This window comes from Acomys minous, assembly GCF_964271855.1.
Source record: "Acomys minous genome assembly, chromosome: 12".
In the NCBI taxonomy this organism is placed as follows: Eukaryota; Metazoa; Chordata; class Mammalia; order Rodentia; family Muridae; genus Acomys; species Acomys minous.
Window position 1 is genome coordinate 105,678,729 of NC_140493.1, and position 21,176 is coordinate 105,699,904.

A 21,176-nucleotide genomic window follows, 5' to 3' on the forward strand; every position below is an offset into this window, starting at 1 on the left:
TGATCTCTCAGCTCCCTACATTTGTCACCATGCCTGCCACTTGCTGCCTCCCCTCCACAATGGACTTTTATCCTTCTGGGACTGCAAGACCAAATAAACTCTTTGCTTTTGGTCATGATGTTCTGGAGCTAATACCCAAGGTCTCATGTAGCCCAGGCTGGCCTTGAATTAGCTGGATTCAGAGCACGGCCTTGAACTCTCACCTCCACCTCTCAAGTACTGGGGTTATAGGTGTGGACACCATAACTGACTTGTCAGATCCCATTTTTTCAGGGGCTGAGGATACTTCCTGGGCCTCTCCTATCTCTTGCCACCTCCTCTTTCCTTCCTTGGAAAGGCACAGGAGAGGGCGCCGACTTACCCAGAATGATCCCATTGGGGGCTGCGGGGGGCTGCCAGATGAGCCGCACGGATGTGGTTCTCACCTCTGGAAACAGGATGCCCATGGGTGGGCCTGGTACTAGAGCAGACGGAAGGGAGAAGGTGAGGCTGCTGTTCTGTCCCAAACCTGGTCCAGGCTGAGCAGCGAGGGAGGGGAAATCCATTAGCCCAGCGAGTTCACGTGTAGTGGTGCACCTCTTAGCAAACGATCACAAACCAGTATCTATCCTCAAAATCAGGGTCATCTTACAGAACCTAGAAGGTGAGATGTGGTATGTGTACCCCTCAAACAGGCCTTCGTTATTTGGCGAGGGCCCAAGACTCCAACTTCCTTGAGCTCCATGTGTCCAGGCTCAGGCTCTCAGAATGGGCGTGTGTGTGTGTGTGTGTGTGTGTGTGTGTGTGTGTGTGTGTGTATGTGTGTGTGTGTGTTCTTGGTTTTTAAATCTGTGCTGGGGTTCACCCAGGGCCTTCCAGACCCCAGCCTGCTCTTCCACCTCCTGAAGTAGCCATGACGGGTTGGAACCTGTAGGAGTCCTTTCCACATCTGGCTCTGGAATCCTGGCATTTAGAAAGCCGGGGGTGGGGTAGGGTGGGCAAGGGCACCCCCAGACTCTGAGTGGACTTGTTCCTCAGCTCCATTTCCTCCTATGTGTCCTGGACATGGCCAAGGGGAAGCCGTTTGGGGGTTGTGGCTGGAGCCTGAATGATGTGGGTGAGATGAGGACACGATGAGGGATCTAGTGGCAGGGGGAGGGGCGCGCTTCCTGTGACACTTCATTCCAGCCCAGAATGTCAAGGAGATGAGATGTGTAAACTCGAACCTGGCCTTCGAGGTCATTATGTGGGTATATTTGTCAAGGCAGGAGGATAGAACATATTTAATTTAACAGCTCATTAGCTTGATTTATAGTTGGACTGTGCAGACATACGGTACCGGGGCTTCCTCCCTCACTTGTCTGGGCCTTGCAAATGTTTGCGGTGGGCGGGCCATTTGCTGTGTGTGTGGGAGAATGGCGGGGTAGAGGCCTCTCTGTCAGCCTGAGACTAGAGGATTCTGCAGTGTACAGTGCTCTGCTGGTGCCACTGTTTGCAAACAGGACCAGGAGGCCCATGTCCTGCCATTCGACTTTCTCTTTCACAGATTTTGCTCAAAGCAGACCTGCCCCAGGTGAAAACAACAACAACAACATCAAAAAACCAAAACCAAACTAACACCCAATCTTTGTGCTATTTACTTGACCTACAGAGGGACCACAAGATGGAATCAGCTATCAACTGTCCTCACCTGGTCCTCTCCCCACCTTTTTCTTATTGACTACAAATAGCATCCTCTTGCCCTGTGTTGGTTGCCTCTGGTGGGCCTGTTTTCCATAGGAGGAACCTGAGACTGGGGATCCCTGTGGAGCAGGGTGTGAGGGCAGGGTGAGGGGGCGGGGCCTCTGGGTTCACAGGGATATAGACTTACCATCATCTAGTGTCCGCTCCAGGATGGGAGGGTGGCTAGGGCTGCCGTCACCGATACGCGTGAAGGCCAGAACCTGGACCTCGTAGAGCACATACTTGCCCAGGCCTGTGATCTGCGCACTGCGAGATGAGTTGCCTTCTACCAGCCAGAACCGGGGCTGGGAGTCCGAATCCTTCTCCTTGTATCTCACCTGCCGTTGCCAACACAAACAAAGGCCTCAACCCTGGTCTGGCCCTGCCAGCCTTGATCTGGGGCAGCCACTCTGGGCCCCTTGGAGGGGCTCGACCCCAAAGGGTCAGTTGCAAATCTACTGTTCATGAAAGGCTTAAAACACAAGAGGGACTCAGTGGCACAGCTGGAAGTCCCTGTAGGCCCACAAGGGAGTCACTTGCTTAAGGCTGAAGAGTGATAGTGACAGAGGTATGATATTATCCTATGATTCTCACATTTCAGGCATGGGCTAGGCCACATGGCCACATAACCACATGGCCACAGATCCACATATCCACATGGCCACATGGCCCAGAACAGTTTGGAAAGGAATTCTAGAAGAAACCAGACTGGGTCCCTTAGGCCTAAGGGTAAGGCTTGGGGCCCCCAGCTCAGCCTCCTGGAAAAGGGGAGCAGTTTGAAAGACCCCATCACACATTGGATCTCTTCCTACTGCTCAGGGAGGACTTCCTGGTTACTGTGGTGACTGGTGGATGGGGAGCTAGGCAGATACCGTGTGCCTTCTCTGTGAGGCGGGATGGGGGTGGGAGAGAGAGAGAGAGAGAGAGAGAGAGAGAGAGAGAGAGAGAGAGGGCACTTGGGTGGGGGCCCTGGGGAAGATGGTGCAACACATCTCCTTTTGACCCAAACACCTACCTTGTAGCCCAGCACGAGGCCGTTGCGATCTGCCTCTGGGATCTCACTCCAGCGGACCAGCATGCTGCTAGAGGTGGTGGCCAGCGCTGACACGTTGGTGGGGCCAGAAGACGGGACTGTGGGAGACAGGGGTACAGAGGAGGAATGAGCCCCACAGTGGCGGGAAGCGGAGCAAGGATGTGGGGACCAACAGAGGAGCCAGCGCCATGTGGCCAGCTCTGTGGGAGAAAACATAGCACGTGGAGACCACAGCTGCCAATGATCCTATGATGGTTTGGAGATGTTGCAGACATCTTTTCCTCCCTCTTTTCTGGATGAGGCCTGGGACAGGGCTTCATGTACCCCAGGCTGGCTTTAGATTCACTGCTTTGTCAGGAATGGTCTTGAACTTTGGATCCTCTACCTCTCAAGTACTGAGGCTAGAGGTTTCAGTCACCACATCTAGTTAATACTGGAAATGCAATGAAGGGTGAGCTAAGCAAGCACTCTACAATCTGCATTACGTCTTCAGCCCTGCCTCCCCCATTTCTGTCTGCTCAGAGCAGCGTGTGCATGTGCGTGTATGCTCCAGTGTGTAAAAGGAGGTCAGAGGACAACCTCATAAATGTACTTGATTGCCCTTTCACCATCAGGCTTGGATGACGAGTGTCTTGACTGGCTGAGCCATCTTGCTGTCTATCCTCACCTTGATTTTGAGACAGGGTACCACTAGGTGGCTTGCCTGGCCTTGAACTCAGGAACGCAGCCTACATTGCTTTCAGAATAACTTGGGATGACCTTGCATTTCCAGCCAGCACAGTGAAGGAAGGCAAAGCTGGGGGTGGGGTGAGGATGGGGAGGCTAGAAGAGACACCCACCATGTAAAAAGTGTAAAGGAAAACACATACACACACACACACACACACACACACACACACACACACACACACACACACACACTACAGGGCAGTGAGCCACAAATTGGACAGAAGAGGGCTGCCTGTGGATCAGGGCTCCTATTCTAGGAATGAAGACCCCTTTCGAGGCTGCTAGGAGAGATAGGTTTTGTTTCTGGAATGTTCTGAGATCAAACCCTTCAGTTGGGTGTTGGGGTTAAAGCTGAGTGTGGGGCAGTGGGGTGGGCTGGGCTGTCTGGATAGCTAGCACTGCCCAGCTAACTAACCTACAAACTCCTTAAGAGTAGGGGCTGGGGGCTGGAGAGATGGCTCAGAGGTTAAGAGCACTGGCTGCTCTTCCAGAGGTCCTGAGTTCAATTCCCAGCAACCACATGGTGCCTCACAACCATCTAGAATGAGGTCTGGTGCCCTCTTCTGGTGTGCAGTTGTACATGCAGATACAACATTGTATACATAATAAATAAATATTAAAAAGTAGGGGCTGTCACAGGGGAGAAGCAACACTGGGGGACCTAGTGATGTGGTAGGGTGCTCTGCCATGGGGGGAGCACAGGAGGTAGCTGCTTAAGCTGCTGGTAGGAATGGCTGCAGCATGGCCTGCTCTCGGGTGGTCCCAGAGGAAGAGGGTCCGTGGTACCTGACTCCCGGGTCCTGCCCACCACCGCCTGGCTCCAGGGCCCGCTCCCGATGGCGTTGAAGGCCTGGACCTGGACACGGTATTCTGTCCACTCCTCCAGATCCTCAATAGTGTACTCCCGCTCCACTCGGTCTTGTACCGTGTGGCTCAGTGTCTTGCCGTGGCCGTCGGACCGGCTGTACTTGATCTTGTAGCCCACCGAGTCAGGGTTGCCATTGTATTCCATTTCTGGGAGGGGCTGGGGTAAAGCAGGGGCAGAGAGATGAGGGCCTAGGAGGGAGAGACCGCTCTGTATTTCTTCTTTCCCAGTGCCCAAAAGAGGTACTATCCCCAAGTGGGGCTTGAGATGGTGACACTGTTTTCATGTCCCCCCGCTCATCTCTCCATACTGAACTCCCAGGAGAAGCAACGTTTTTCTTCATCATACATGTGGTGGACCAATGACCGTGCCTGGAGACTGGTCCTTTCCAGCGGGCTCTACCCATCGTCCCAGTGTGCGGATGAATAGAGCCTTTTAGCTCTGGCCAGCTTCCTGTTTAATCTCCTGATTCAGGCTGTCACCACATAGTTAATGCCTCCAACACCAGGTCTCTGCACAGCTACCCTTTGGAGGAGAGAGCCTGGGGTGACTGCATCCGTATATGGATAGGATGCATGGCACGGTCAGGAAGACCTGATGTCCAGCAAACCTCAGTCTGTCCAGCTGAATTTCATCTTTCCCTTACTGGTTAGAGTCTCACCAAAGAGAAAAGGCAGATTCTTTTCCTGGCTCAGAGCTCAGCACGAGGGGTCCTGCTTACTGGTTCAAGGCTGGATGAATCTAGCAATGTTGGTCGGTGGTGGAGGTGGTAGGAAGGCCTTTGGCCTGAAGCAGACATCAGCGGAGAATCCATCTCCTCCTCCTCCTCTGAAGCTGGCATGTCTGCAGTTTCCACCCTCCCTTCTGCCTCTCCAGGGCTCCAGATGCCCATAATCCATAGCGCTCTGGTTTCTAACCCACGTTATCCAATTCCTTGTAAGCCCTCCATCACCAACTCACCCTTCTCTCTCTTGCCTTCATGTCCCTCTGCAGACACTTACTGACATAAGCCAGAGATCATTAAGACAGAAATGGATGGGCCCACGAGGCTGAGGTGGGCCTGACATGTGACTCCCCTACCAGCTTATGAGAGGTAATGGACCATGTACCATTGTGAGCCAGGCGGCTGCATGGCACAGCCGCTGATTTCCCATCCCCCACCCCATCCCCCACCCCATTCCCCCCACCCCATCCCCCACCCCATCCCCCCAGTAATCCATTCTCTAACTTTTATGTTTGGAAATCTTTGGAGACAATTAAGGGGTAAGTGTGTGTGTGTAGAGGCCTTTTTTCTGCCCTCTACCGATAGACAGGGTTTCTCTGTATAACTAAATGCTGGCTGTCCTCGACTCACTTTGTAGATCAGGCTGGCCTCAAACTCATAGAGATCAACCTGCCTCTGCCTCCTGAGTGCTAGGATTAAAAGCATGTACCACATTTAATTTCATTTTTGTTATTTTATGACAGGTCTCACTAGGTATCCATAGCTGGCCTGGAACTCTCCTTATGTAGACCAGGCTGGCCTTGAACTCACAGAGATCCACACCCTTAATCCTGAGGCTAGGATTAAAGGTGTGTGCCACCACAGCCAGCTTCCACTGCATTCATTTACTCTTTGAGACACGCTTTCACTACCCTGCAATTTGACAGCCAGGTGAGGCCAGCCATAATGCCGCCCAGGGATCCTCCTGTCTCTGTTGTCCAAACACTGATGGCACAAGCACGTGCTAACATGCCTGGTTTTTTTTGGTTGGTGCTGGGGTTGAACTTAGGTCCCCATAATTGTACCTCAAGCACTTTATAGCTGGGTTATCTTCCAACCAATACAAAGTATCTTCTAGTTCTTTCCTCTCCTTTGACCACAGTTAACTATTGGGCATCTTACAGGTTAGTAAGGAAGAAATAAAAAATTATAGATATTCAACTGGTGACCTCTTTGAGGTCATCACTTTGCTACAGGGTGGGGACAGCCCTGTGAATGTCCCATCCCACTGCCCCCGAGGGAGTCTCACCATCCATCGGAGCCACAGACTTGTCTCACTGGCTGTTCGCAGAGTCACATTGGCTGGGGCCATGTCTGGGGGTGCCTGGAGGGTCTGGATCTTTCTAGAAGGTTGACTGGGTGGGCTGGTGCCGATGATGTTCACTTGGCGCATGCGGAAGCTGGGATGGGATGGAGGGAATGAGCCAGGCATGGAGGGGTTGCCAATGCCCTCCCCCCCCAGAGGCCTCTTTCCACCTGTGCCTTACCTGTAGTAGGTGAAGGGGTTGAGGTCCGGTACCTCCATGGAGCGGGCATCAGGCTCGTTGCCGAGTTGGTAGATCAGCAACCACTCCTCTCCCTCCCCGATCACGCCCACCTGGAGAAGGGAACCTAAGGCCTGTCCAACTTGCCATGCCTTAGAGGGATGCTCTGAGCCCCAGCTCCTGGTAGGCATCAACCCCTCCCAGGAACATTTTAGTCTAAACGCCACAACTGACTGCAGGGTGGCTCTGCATCCTCCTGCATCAGGACCGCACAGTAGGCTGGATGGAAACACATTTTTCAGCCTGACTCCAAGAAGAGCTGATATACCAGGAACGCGTAGCTCCAATGAACCCCCCACCCTCACCCCGCACCACCCACACTGGTTCTCAACCTTTCTAATGCTGTGACTCTTTAGTTCAATTCTTCAAGTTGTAGTGACTGCCCCAACATAAAAATAATTTTGTTGTTACTTCACAACTGTAAATTTGCTACTCTTATGAATCATAACATAAATATCTGATATGCAGGATATCTGATGTGGGATCCCACGGGGGTTGTGACCCCCAGGTTGAGAACCGCTGCCTTGCTGCCTGAGGCTGTCTGGGGAGTCGCCTGGGTCCCCCCTAGCAGGCTTTACCTGAGCCTCTACTACCCAGCGGGAGATGGATGTCTTCCCATCGTAGCCAGGCCTGAACTGCAAGGTCACGGATCGTGGGCCAATGTTGGAAATGCCCAGGTTGGTGGGTGCCCCTGGGAGCTCTGAGAAGAGAGAGTAAGGTACAAAAAGTGAGAGGGGCTGAGCAGCTTGCTGTTTTGGGGGGACATCTCAGGAGAAGCACAGCCAAGGCCTATTGACAACGACACTGATTCGATATCATACACGCTGAATCTGTGTCACACATTCATAGTGAGAGGTTGTGACAGATCTGAGGGCAGAAGACCCCCTTGGAGCTGTGTGTGCCAGGGGCTATCCTTGAAGTTTTGGCAACAAGCAAAGTACCCACAAAATTGCACAAACCAAGCTAGACTCACCACAAGTATATGGATCAGAATTATGTTCCATCCACATGACCCTATAGCCCCTATATCTAGCTCAGGATGGACTGAAAAATGCATATTCTGTAGTATGTAGTATGTAGTATGTATTATGTATTATGTAGCTAGCCTTGGCTACATAATGAGTCCAGGCCCATTGTAGACTATATAGTGAGATCCCGTATCAAAAACCCACCCAACCAACAAGAAAAACACAAACAAACCAACCAAATGTCAGTTTGACCCTGATGCTACCATTACAGACTGTATCTATGAGTGGCTGTGATAGTTAAGTTGACAGGGTTTAGGATCCTCTAGGAGGCAAGCCTCTGGGCATATATGTGAGGGAGTTTCTAGGTTGGGCTGAGGTGGGAAGACCCATCTTAAGTGAAGGTGGCACTATTCTGTGGGCTGAGGCCTGAACTGAGTAGAAAGGAGAAATTGAGCTGACCACCAGTCAGTCTCTCTCTCTCTCTCTCTCTCTCTCTCTCTCTCTCAATCCATCTGTCTATCTCTATCTCTCTGCTTCCAGATGCAATGTGACCAGTTATGAGCTCTTCCTGAAGTAACTTCCACACCATGATGGACTGTAGCCCTCCCAACTGTGAGCCAAAAGAAACCTTTCCTTTAAGTTGCTTGTGGCATTTTGTCACAGTATCACGAGAAGCTCCTGACTCAGCATCTACTTCCATTTTTAATGTCTCAGTATGATGGTGATGGTAATGACCACACATAGCAGGGAACTGCAGTGAGGTGGCATAGAAAGCCTGTAGCTGTAGGCTGGGGAAGCCTCATACAGATAATTACAAGTATTACTGATAGAGATTGTCAGTGGGGGTTGAAGGAACCTGAGCTGTTTTGGCCCTGTCAGTGGATGGGTCCAGGCAGTCTGGTTGGATCATCAAGGAACAACCTTTCTGAATTTGGAAAGGATCACATGGAGATCTGGCCCGACTCTGTATGTCTACAGATAGGGAAACTGAGGTACAGAGGTGACACATGACTTGCATAGTGTTTGTGCTTGGGACTGATATTATTCCCATCTTATTTGACCACCGCACAAGGCGTCTGCCCATGGGCTACAGTCCAATGTGGACAGTAAGAATTTTCTCTTTGAAGTCTCCTGGCAGGGAACCTGCTGTGGGATGAGGAGTGAAAGGAGTGGATAAATGGGCAAGTGAGAAAGTGGGGTCCTGGTGTCTCTACTATGCTCAAGGATATGGGAGATGGATGGTGATCTTTTTCTTCACCTAGGATCTGAGGTAATGGGATCCAAGTTTGCTCAGGGAAGGATGCTGGGCCCAGAGAGCCAAGCAAAGGGGAGAATGTCTGGGAGGAAAATTAACATTACCCCAAGATAGAACCCCTTTAAGGGTAGGTCTGGCGGTTCACACTATTTATCCCAGCACTGGGAAGTCTGAGGCAGGAGTATTGCAAAGTTTGAGGCCAGCATGGGTTTCATGGTGAGACTTTGTCCCTAAAATAGACAGGGACCTTAATGCAGTGTCTCATGCTTATAATCTGAGTTACTGGGGAGGCAGTATAATGGGACTACTGTGAGTTCAAGGGCATCCTGAGCCACAGAATGAGGCCCTGAATTAAAAAAATAAGCCAACCCACCACCAACCATTCACCAATCACCCAACCAGTTAACCAACCAACTAACCAACTTAAGATCAACCAAAAACCAACCAACTAACCAACCAACCAACCAACCAACCAACCAGCCAGCCAGCCAACCAACCAACCATCAACCAACCAACCATCAACCATCAACCAACCAACCAACCATCAACCAACCAACCATCAACCATCAACCAACCAACCAACCATCAACCAACCAACCAACGAACCATCAACCAACCAACCATCAACCAACCAACCAACCAGCCAGCCAACCAACCAACTAACCAACAAACCGGGCAGACAGAGCCCTCTCCCAAATGAGTGCTGCTTAGCAGAGCAGAGACAGGAATCCTAATGGGAGGTACCCACCTGGAGGCACACCAGATGAAATGGTGGAGGCTGACACCTGGCCCTGGCCCTTGGAAGTCATAGCGGCCACCTCGATAGTGTAGGTGGTAAGTGCTGTGAGGCCTGTGACTCGGTACTCCAGGGTTACGTTGGGCAGGTAGTGGGTCACACGGGTATTGGTTCTGTTGTACTCTTCCCAGGAGATCCGGTACCCTGGTAACAGTCCACAGTGGTAGCATAAGCTGGCTTGAGACCATGTATTGACCCTTGTTCTAATTCACACTCCTTCCCTAGCTTGGAGGTTTGAGTCACCCCAGTAACAGAAGGACCAAAGGAGCTAGGTGTCTCTGGTGTCATGCCTAGGACCCCAGTGGAGTCTCAGTAGGATGTTCCTTGTGGGCAGTGATTACAGAGAGAGCAATGAATTGTGACAGATGCTAAAGTCCTCAAACTCCTGCAGGGTTGGGGCAGGAGTCCTGAGACATACTGCAGATTGAAAGTGCAAAACTAAGAGCCGAGAGTGCGGCTCAGCTGGGAGGTCTGGATGGGAGCTGGCTGTAGTCAGGGGACAGACCAGCTGATAACCCTAGCCCCGAACTGTCCCTCCCTTGGGCTCAGGAGCGTCATCATGCCTACCTGTCAGGATGCCGTTCTTTTCTCCAGGCTCTTGCCAGCTGACCTTCAGCGAGGTGTCCAGGATGTCATTGAAGCTCAGGTGTCCCACGGGCCCAGGCACTGTTCCCAAAAGGGACCCCCACCCACCCAGCAGTGCCCGTTAGAGTCGGAGCATGGCCACCTTATGTGGGATGGTTGCTGTTGTTCTGGGATGCTTGGGGACTTCCAAAGGGTCTGGGTTGGTGGGTGTGAGTGAAGCTGGGGGCGGAGCAGAGGTCTGTGGCACCTACCGTCCTCGTGGGTGCGCACCAGCTGGGGGCTGCTGCGAGGCCCATCTCCTGGTGTGGTAAAGCACAGCACGGACGTGAAGTACTCTGTGAATTTTTTCAGACCAGACACGAAGCCCACGTGAATGCTGTCTTGAAAGTTGGGCCTGGCAGTCACCATGGTAACCTCCTCTTCTTGTGTTGGCTCCCAGGCAATCAGCTGAGGGGGAACCAGAAGCACGTTGTAGAAAAAGTGAAGTTCTGTAAACCAGGTTAGGCCGATGGACACTGTTCCTATGGTCCCTCACCCCAGGGAAGAGAGAGAGAGAGCAGTCAGAGGTAACCTGGGTTGCTGGATCTAGGTCACTCCTGTTTTCATTCTGATGCCCTGACTCTAGGCAAGACCCAGTACTGGGTGCTTCCCACAGGAACCTGTCACCCCATTCTCCCAGCTACCCCACAAGAGAGGCATTTTACTAAAAACCATTTTCACGATCTGAGGGTTGGGCACAGAACCCAAGAAAATAGAGAGGCTCCTTTAGCTCACAAGTCCCTTCTGAGTGATGACAGAGAGTCCTTACCAAGGTGGGGGCTATTCTAAGCCTGGAGCCCTGGGTGACCTCACAGGTCACACATCCACGAAGCCACCCCTTTCGTGCACCGACAAGGAAACTGAGGCTCAGAAAGGCCAAGTCACTCGCACTGTCTCACGTGGCTAGGAGACACTGAGGACCTGGGATTGCTACTCCCGCTTTCCTACTGGCTAGTTTTTCCACGTGGGGTGTTCTCCACGGCCCTGTGTCACAGTTGTGCCAACTGCTGCTTTCTTTCCAGGTCCGGCTGCCAATCCTACATTTCACCCAGAGGTGGGGCGATGGCAAGAGAGCCCACCTGGACGCCATCGCTTTCTTTCCCATCTCCCTTTGTACTTTCTCTCCATCCTTTGATAGCGAGCCTGGCTCTCTTCCTCCTTCTATCCTGCACCCACCCCTCCCCTCTCCTGCACTCTTACCTCCTGCTCTTGTTTTCTGGGCCCCTTCATCTGTCTCCAACAATGGCAGCTGGTCCCAGAGATTTCCTCATTTATTTGAAGTTGATTAAATAGCAATTAATGGTGAAAGGCTACACTTGAAGAGCTTTAATAAGCAAGAGTATTTATAGATATAAAACAATACCACGCCAATGTCTCCTGATTAACTCGCACCCGTAACAATGCTTAATCTCTTCCTTTTCAGGGCCGGATGTTTATAAAGGATGTTTTGAAATTTAATTGGTATTGTGAAAAGATAGCCTATAGCAAGTTAATTAGACACTAATTAGACCCTAAAAATACTAATCAGAAATACTAAGTGGCATTTAATAAGAATGTTAAATATCCTCTTTATTTTAGTTATCTTGTTTCATAGCAATTAAATTGCCCAACTTCCTTGGAGTAGATGAAGAAATGAGTTTAATGTTTTAATTTAATTTAATTAATGTAAATTTGAATTAATTATGCTGTTGGAATTAATTGTGTGGGGTGTTCTCAGCAAGTGTAAAATTTGGGTAAATATTATTTTATTGGGCTTAAGCTAATTACAATCACTACCATTTTAAACAAAGTAAAGAAAAAAAGTTTTTTTTTTACAGATATCTTAAAATAGTATCACTGGGTCTTGCTCACACAAGAATGACCTGTGAGGATGTGCACCAGGCAAGGGAAGTGTGAAGCCGAGGGCCAGCCATATTAATTTCCCCCTCTAGTTTCACACCTGAGACCCAAAATGGCAGCAGGGCCCTGACACCCTAAGGCTGCTTTAAACCAGAACCGTCCTCTGGGTGTGGAACTGTAGGGCCACAGAGTTCCCCATTTCTGAATGTTGTGGTGTGGATATAAAGTACCTCCACCCTCCTGCCGAAAGGCTCAAGTGCTGAAGGCTCTATCCCTGGCTTGTAGGCCAAATCGTGGGTGGGGGTGGGGTGGGGTGATTTACTAAGTGTTCTCATACAATTGACTAATGAATTCACAGCACAGGGTCAAGCCAGCCTCCCTTCCTCCCTCCCTCCCTCCCTCCCTTCCTCCCTCCCTTCCTTCTTCCCTCTCTCCCTTCCTTCTTTCTCCTTCCCTCCCTCCCTCCCTCCCTCCCTCCCTCCCTCCCTTCTTCCCTCCCTCCCTCCTCCTTCCCTTCTTTCCTCCCTCCTTCCCTCCCTCCCTTCCTTCCTTCATCCCTCTCTCCCTCCCTCCTTTGCTTCCTGTGTGTATGATGTGTATGTGCACTAATGTGAATGTGGGCTTGAGTGTGCTACAGTGCGCATGTGGAGTTCAAAGGACAACCTCGGCTGTCCCTCCTTTGAGACAGTCTCTCCTGGCGAGCACTGTTGTTGCGTATGCCAAGCTGGCTGGCCTGCCAGCACCTGTTGGTTCCCTTTGCTCTGCCTCCTTTCTTCCTGGTAGGGCTATCCTGAGTTTGGGGATGCGAGTGGCGACTGTGTCCAGCTTGTCAACACTTGGGTCGCAAACTCCGGTTATCAGGCTTGCATGGCACGTGAATCATTTCCTTCCCCAGAGCAAGGCTGATTTTCGTAAAAGTTGCTTTGTTGCTTTGACTTTGAGACCATGTAAATGTTGTACATAGTTGTAGGATAAAATTAAATTAGAAAAAAAAAATCAATTCCTAAAACCCTAAAAGAACATGAAGCCAATGAACCTAATAGGTTATTGAGCTGTGGAAAAACCACAGCACGGGAAACTTCAAAAGGTGTCCTAGTGTCACTGTGTGAAGTGTGACCCTTATGGGTTGTATCTCAAGCCCCATGAAAGATGCTGATAACGTGGAGCTGTTGGTTCCGAAGCTGTTGTGTGTCTGTGGGATGAGGGAGTTGATACCAAGGAAGCTGTGCAAAAACTGGATTTTTACTGTGCACAAAAAAGATACAGACAAAAGACCAATCGGCGTACGAGAAGACTAGCAATAGGGATGTTGAATGGACATGAGCAGCACACATTTTATTTTTAGAGATAGGGTTTTATGCAGCCTAGGTTGTCCTTGAACTTGCTATGTAGCCACAGGTGACCTTGAACTTCTGGCCCTCCTACCACCCCCATCACCTCAGTTCGAGGGTTACAGGTGTTATCATGCCTGATTCATGTGGTGTTGTGAGATGGAACTCAGGGCTTCCTACACGCTAGGTAAACACTACCAACTGAGCCATATCACCAGCCCCATTGGTGTATAGTTTATTTAAGAAAATCTTGGGCTGGAGAGATGGCTCAGTGGTTAAGAGCACTGTCTGCTCTTCCAGAGGTCCTGAGTTCAATTCCCAGCAACCACATGGTGGCTCACAACCATCTATAATGAGATGTGGTGCCCTCTTCTGGTGTGCAGGCGCACTTGCAGGTAGGATACTGTACGTAATAAATAAATCTTTAAAAAAAAGCATTCATACAAAAATTTTCTCACTATGAATTAAGAGTCTAGAAACAATACTATCTTTGAGGCAAAAAAGGCTCCTAGTAGCCACATCATGGTATCTAACTATTATCTATATCTCAAAGGATCTAGAGTTCCTTGGGGAAATGTCTGACCTCAGATACAATGAAGAGATTTTGCTCTCTTGGCTGTGATTTGAACCCAAGGACTCACATGTACCAGGCAAGCACCTCATCACTAAGCTATATCCCCAGCTCCCTGTTCACTTTTTATTTTGAGGTAGGTCTCAGTGAGTCACTCAAGTTTGGCCTTGAAGTCCTAGGATTTATTTTTCTTTTTTTCTTTCATCACTTGACATGAGCTGGGCTATTTGGGATGAAGGAACATCAAGTGAGACAGCGCCTCCATCAGACTGGCCTGTAGGCAAGTCTGAGGGGGGCATGTTCTTGATTAATGACTGATGTGTGTGGGGGGTTAACCCCAGCTCACTGTGGGCAGTGCCAACTTCTGGGCTGGTGATCCTAGTTGTGTAAAAAAAGCAGGCTGAGCAGGCCTTCCAGGTCTCTGCTTCAGTTCCTGCCTTGGCTTCCCTCAGGATCAGGATCTGTCAGTCAAATAAAGCCTTTCCTCCGGAAGTTGCTTTTGCTCATGGTCTTTATCACAGCAACAGAAAGCAAACGAAGACAGCCTTGAACTCACGCCATAGCCCAGGCAGTTCTGGACCTTGTAGGTTTTCTACCTCAGCCTCCCACATGGCTGGGATTACAGGCCTGCACTGCCAACCCTGGCAGAATTTGTATGTACATTTTATATACATTTATATAGCTTGAAATGTCTTTTTATCCCAGGCAGGCAGGCAGCCACCAGAGACTCCTGGGACCATGTTGAAAAGGACTCAGGAGCCAAGTTGAAGGGACCAGTGATCATTTGACAATAATAAAGATAATAAACACAGTGGGATGGACCACAGCAGATGTGTTTAAAAATCCTTTAGTACATAACGGCATTACTAAAAGCAAAATGGAGCCAATGACACCTTCTCCAACCCAAACTTAATCGTGACCTTAGAAGATGCTAGGGAGCCACTTTATAATGCCGAGAACTGGGAAGCGGTGGAAAAGAACGGACTCTAAAATATTCCTAATGAACCCAGAGTTCAGATAGTAGAAAACTGCTAAAATAACATCATCTTCCTTCCTGCCTGTTGACTTCTTTCCTCCTTCTTTCCCTCCCTCCCTCCTTCCCTTTTCCTCTCCCTCCTTTCTTCTTGCTCCGTCTTTTCTGAAAGCATTCATCTAATCAAGAAAGAAGAACATTTCCACCTTCATTTTGTAACTGCTGTTAAAATCACAAACCCCACAAGGGCTGTCCATGGTTACTGGGGTTTACAATGAAAGAGACAACCGAGCTTTGCACCTTCTGATGACAACACACAGCACCATTTAGGGACTCCCACCTCCCTGCAAAAAAGGTAATCAAACAAACTTGAATCCAATCGGCCTGCTAGCTCTACATTCCAATTTACTGCAGACATAGTACTCAGAGGAACGTGTTAAATGACCCCATAGGGAGGCAATCAGCAAAATCCAGGCCTGTGGAAAATTCACTGGATGAATGACTAAGTTTCTTCACAAGAGAGAGAGAGACAGAGAGAGAGAGAGAGAGAGAGAGAGAGAGAGAGAGAGAGAGAGAGAGAAAGAGAGAGAGAGACAGACAGACAGACAGAGACAGAGACAGACAGAGACAGAGACAGAGAGAGACAGAGACAGACAGACAGACACACACACATACACACACAGAGAGGGGGGGGGAGAGGGAGAGAGATGATGGTGAGACTCTAAGATCAGTGGAGACTTTGAACTCACCCCCTTACCCACAGCAACTGTGTGCCTTCATCCAGACCTAGGAACTCACAAATCAGCCAGCAGCAAGAATTGGTTGGGAGACAATCAAATAAACCCAAAAGCCGGCAGGATAAGTAATAATGGGGTGGTTGACATTTTCTGGTATGGTGATGTTTGGCTAGCAGAAGATGATGGGATGGTTGGCATTTTTTAGGTGTGTTTTTTTTTTTTTTAAACAGAGAGAGCTTGTATAGAATCTTTCTCTACAAGAACATTTATGGATGATGCAATGAACTGCCTGGGATTCACTTCAGCAAGTTCCCAAGGGCTGGGAGGAGCTCGGAGGTGTAGGGACAAAGCAGACTGAAACTTGGTCATGTTGAAACTGGAGATGGGTGTTAAGTGGCCGGAGTCTTCCCCCAACTCTTTTTAAAAAATATTTTATTTGACTTTAATCTATGTACATTGGTGTGAGGGTGTCAGATCTTGGAGTTACAGATAGTTGTGAGCTGCCATGTGGGTGCTGGGAATTGAACCCGGGTCCTTCGGAAGAGCAGGCAGTGCTCTCAACCACCGAGCCACCTCTCCAGCCCTCCCCCAACTCTTGTAGCTGTCCAAACATTCGAATATTTTAAAGGGTACTCTATCGTATTGCATGTGCAGAGGGGACAACCATTGTACCCTCCGTAGGTATTCTGAAGGCTGAAGAACCGGAGAGAAAAGAACTCTGCTTTTACTCATTTGTACTTCATAAAAATCAAGTTGTAGGTATCATTTTACAATCAAACACAGGGATGAGGAGGTAGCTCAGTTGGTAGAGTGCTTGCCTAGCATGCATGAAGCCCTGGGTTCAATCCCCAGCAGTGCATAAACCAGATGTGGTAGTACATGTTATAATCCTAGGACCTGGAAAGTAGAGGCAGAAGGATGAGAAATTCAATGCCACCCTTGGATGCAAAGTTAAGGACAGTCTGGAATATAAGCATCTATCTATCTATCTATCTATCTATCTATCTATCTATCATGTCTTTTTATTTGTTTGTTTATTTAAAAAGACTTATTCATTTATTATGTATACAGTGTTCTGCCTGCTTGTATGCCTGCACACCAGAAGAGGGCACCAGATCACATTACAGATGGTTGTGAGCCACCATGTGGTTGCTGGGACTTGAACTCTGGACCTTTGGAAGAACAGCCAGTGCTCTTAACCGCTGAGCCATCTCTCCAGCCCTCATGTTTTATTTTTAATGCATATGTATATGTATTTTTATGAGCTTATGTGGACCACAAGGATGCAGATCCTTGCAGAGGCCAGGGGTATCAGATCCCTTGGGGCAGGAGTTAACAGGCAGTTGAGAGCTGCCCCATGGGTGCTGGGAACTGAACTTGGGTTTTCCACAAGAGCAGTGAGTGCTCTTAACCACCGAGCCACCTCTCCAGCTCCATGTTTTCTTTTAAAAAATATAATTAATTAATATAACTTATTAATTAATTAATATTACATCCCAATTGTTATCCCATCCCTTGTATCCTCCCATTCCTCCCTCCCTCCCATTTTCCCCTTATTCCCCTCCCCTATGACTGTGACTGAGGGGGACCTCCTCTCCCTGTATATGCTCATAGGGTATCAAGTCTCTTCTTGGTATGTTTTCTTTTTTTAATGTAAGGAAATGCATGGCTTTGGGTTCCATCTGCACTCTCTTAGTTACTGTTAGACTGTGCACAGTAACGTCTCTCTCATGACTCAGTTTCTCCCTCTGGAAAGTGGGGTAATGATCATAATGCTTCATTCTCAGGGGTCTTGCATGAGAGAGTGGGTGAAGTTTGTAGCTTGGTTGCCTGGTACTGGGTAAGTCCTACTAAGTATGATACCCTGTTCCTGCCCCATGAGCTCCCGTGATCAAAACATTGGTCAGCTGATTGTCAGTGGCCTACATTGCATGGTTCCTGAGTACAGGGGATGAGAGAAGCCTGCGATCACGTATGGCTGGAGGCTTCTGCAAGTCTTGTTCTGGGTCACTACAGGCCATTGCCCTAAGTTGTCCTGGCCACTTGGTGGCCTTTCTGCCCTTGGGGAGCTTTTTGTCTTAGAAGTTTCTGGATCATCCCTCCCACATGTAGAATAAAACTTGTGCTTAGACCAGGCTGCCAGACACTAGTTGTTCCCAGCTCGGCTTCTGTGCCTCCACAGCTATGCAGACCTCTTTCCTTCCCCCGAGTCCCAATTAGCAGCCTGTTCTGGCCAGTCAGCAACCGCAAGCTTGCGCTGCAGCCCCCTATGCCAGGAAGACTCTTTCTGGCTCGTGCTCTCTGCCTTCATGGGACTGAAAGTGTGGGGGCCCAGTGGCTCCAGTTCTGGGCCCTAGGTTGCTCCTAACACAAGTAGAAAATTCTTTTTGCAAGGTTATCGCACTCCTTTCCTCTCCGGTCTCCCGAGCTCGCAGTCATAATAATGCAGACACTTGTCCTACAGATGATCTTGGCTGTGGTACATGCGCAGCCTCAGTGTAGAGGACTTGAGGATATGACAGCTGTCACCTTGAAATTACCAGGGCCCTTAGCTCAAACCCAGAGGCTGTAGTTTTCTCTCTGTTTCCTCAGCTTCCTAGCCTCTTAAATTGCTTGCTTCGGGACTGGAGAGATGCGGTTAAGAGCACTGGCTGTTCTTCCAAAGGTCCTGAGTTCAGTTCCCACCAACCACATGGTGGCTCACAACCACCTGTAATGTGATCTGATGCCCTTATACTTAATAAATAAATAAATCTTTAAATTCCTTGCTTCTTTTTTCACACCTGGAAATGAACACGGACCATCTGTCTACCTGGCTCCCTCTGCTGGGGGCAAGCAGCTTCCCCTTTCAGACATGGCATTTGCCTGTACTATATGGCATGTCCCCAGTCCTCTCAGAGGAAAGCAGACCTCCGTGCAGAAGGAGAGTCAGACCCCCAGACCCGGGATGCAGGACAAGGATGGCCGAGAAATGCCGATGCCCAGCAGTTAAAATGGCCAGAAAACCAAACAGTACTGGTATAGTTACAACATGGATGCTTCTGTTGGTTGTTGGCTGGATCTTGTCTGTGTTGAATTCATTTTTTTCCCCCAAGACAAGGTTTCTCTGGGTATTCTTGGCTGTCCTGAACTTGCTTTGTAGACCAGACTGGCCTCGAACTCACAAAGTTCTGCCTGCCTCTGCCAAGTGCTGGGATTACAGGTACACATTACCATGCCCGGCTGTATGTCAAAGTTCTAAGATCACTCCCAGAATGTGGCTGTGCTTGGAACTTGGGTCTTTAAAGTGCTGCTTAAGAGTGGTCATCAGGGACAGACCCTAACCCAGTGTGGCTGGTGCTCTTGGAAAAAGAGGGGATGAGACCACAGACACTTATGAGGATATAAGGAGAGGGCGTGGCATCCACACCCAAATCCAAGACATCAGTCGGCAAGAGGCAAGCTGGGGTTTTTAGTTCAAGTTTGCCTGAGTCATAATCTCATGTCTTTGTTCTCCTGTGTGCTGGGTCCAGTACAGCCCATGGAGACCTACCTGGCAGATGGCATGTGAGAGCCACACCTTAGTGGTAACCAGTGACTGCTGGGTTGTTCTGATGGACTATGATAATGTCCAGGAGTCCGGGCCTGGTTTGTGGTTGGAGTTACTGAGGACAGCCTCTTTCTGGTGACAGCTGTGCACCCTCAGAACCCTCAATGTGACCTTGAAAGTCATGGGACACACGGCATGTCCCTGCTTTTATCCGTGATCTCTGCCTGCTGGAATCTGGTTTCAGAAACCCACAGTGACCTCACTGCTCTTCCCTGGAACCCTCACTTCTCCCCTCCCTCACCTTGAGTCCCATTAGTCTCCTTTCTGAGGAGAGAAGAGACCCTCGCCTACCTTGTAGCCCTGGTTGATGCCGTTGATGAACTGGGGGCTGGGGGCATTCCAGGTGAAGCGGATGGTGGTGGAATTGGTGGCTTCTGCATGGACATTGCCCGGGGGCACTGTGGGAACTAGAGATTAAGAGATTGGTTTTAGTTGAGAGGTTTTCCATTCATCTTGGCCAGCATGGTAGAGGGCACAGGCAGATGCTATAGACAGTGCTTGGCTAACCTGAGGGCCCCTTACATCTCCCACTCTCTGGAGATGCTCTTTCATGTTTAATAAATTTGTCTGATCCACCTCCCAAGCTGTCTTGTGATCCAGTTAATGTTGAAACACTACAGGATGTCCCTATGCCTCCGCCCATATGACTCCTAACTGCTCTCTTCTCCTCCCATCAGCCATCTGCTCCATGGGAGCCAGGTGTAACATGGAAATGCCAATCAAGCACCATATTGAAGGTCCAGGTGAAGTCAGTAAGATAAGTTGGGGTGTTCATGACTGGACATGTGGAAGACCCAGCAGGCACGTGGCCCAAACAGACCCAGGGACCTGGAGAAAGGGACACACCTGCTCTTCCATGGCCCCTGTCTCCACCCACCTCCCTGCAGTGTCCACTCGGTGACTTTGCTGCTGTAGACGCCCAGCCCGGCGCTGTTGTAGGCAGCCACCTCGATCTCATAATTAGTCCAAATGATCAGGTCCTCCAGCAACAGATTGTTAACATCAGCATCCGTGATGTTCTTAAACTGGTACCCAACAGGTAGCCCTGCAAGACAGTATCTGAAGGAAGAGGTAAAGTGTGTTAAGTCAACCTGCAGACCTATGCTCAGCAAACTGCCCAGAGCAATGTTGTCTGCTAAAACTTTCTATGATGGGAACGCTTCATCAACATACACACCTCTGCTAATAGGGTCACCGCTAGAGCATGTGGCTGTTGGTCATGTGACATGGGTTTGGTGCAAATGAGGGATGAGTTTGACTTTGCTGTGGTTTAATTATTTTCAGTCACCACAGTTGACTCCTTGGCTACCTTGTTGCATAGTACAAGTCTAGGGACTGTGTCTAATCACGTAGCCCAGGATGCCTGGTCTCAAGCTATGTAGCTGAGGATAACCCTGAACTCCTAATCCTCCATCCTTCACCTCCTGAGTGCCGAGACTGCAGATCTGTACATCCGCGCAAAGGATCAAACTCAGGACTTCTACATGCTAGGCAAGCATTCTAATCAACTGAGCCACAAACATCCCTGGCCCCTGGACCACTCTTTTTGATGGGTTTGGGACACATAGACAAGACTGCCAGGTGGGGAGGCTGAAAGTCCTTGGGGGAAGGTATCACAAGTGTCATCTCTTGGGGATCATGGACCAGGAAAGCACTCCCCAAGTTTAGCTGAGTTCCCCCCCCATGGTACAGTGGCTCCTTTGCTGAGGGGGGAGCTGAGAACCCGGGAGGCTATTGAGCTCCCCATATTTACCTTACACTGCAAAGCAATCATGACAAAGGAGGACATATGAGCAAGCAAGTGTGGGGTGCTCTGCACGGGTGGTGGATTAGCCTCAGGAAGAAGCATAACGTTTAC

The 21,176-nt window shown here is 49.6% G+C and overlaps 1 protein-coding gene across 2 annotated transcripts in view; it reads right to left on the reverse strand.

Annotated features, from left to right (window-relative positions):
• The window catches only part of SDK2 (sidekick cell adhesion molecule 2), a 286,136-nt gene that overhangs the window by 53,081 nt on the left and 211,879 nt on the right, over nt 1-21,176 (reverse strand). For both annotated transcript variants that reach the window (XM_084750571.1, XM_084750570.1), the window contains exons 17-28: nt 20,196-20,377; nt 19,610-19,725; nt 10,491-10,686; nt 10,222-10,320; nt 9,607-9,798; nt 7,214-7,335; nt 6,579-6,688; nt 6,341-6,491; nt 4,250-4,487; nt 2,717-2,832; nt 1,850-2,039; nt 362-460 (exon numbers count right to left, since the gene is read on the reverse strand). In XM_084750571.1, coding sequence (XP_084606697.1) covers nt 362-460; nt 1,850-2,039; nt 2,717-2,832; nt 4,250-4,487; nt 6,341-6,491; nt 6,579-6,688; nt 7,214-7,335; nt 9,607-9,798; nt 10,222-10,320; nt 10,491-10,686; nt 19,610-19,725; nt 20,196-20,377 — 1,811 coding nt within the window. The remainder of the gene's footprint in view (nt 1-361; nt 461-1,849; nt 2,040-2,716; nt 2,833-4,249; nt 4,488-6,340; nt 6,492-6,578; nt 6,689-7,213; nt 7,336-9,606; nt 9,799-10,221; nt 10,321-10,490; nt 10,687-19,609; nt 19,726-20,195; nt 20,378-21,176) is intronic.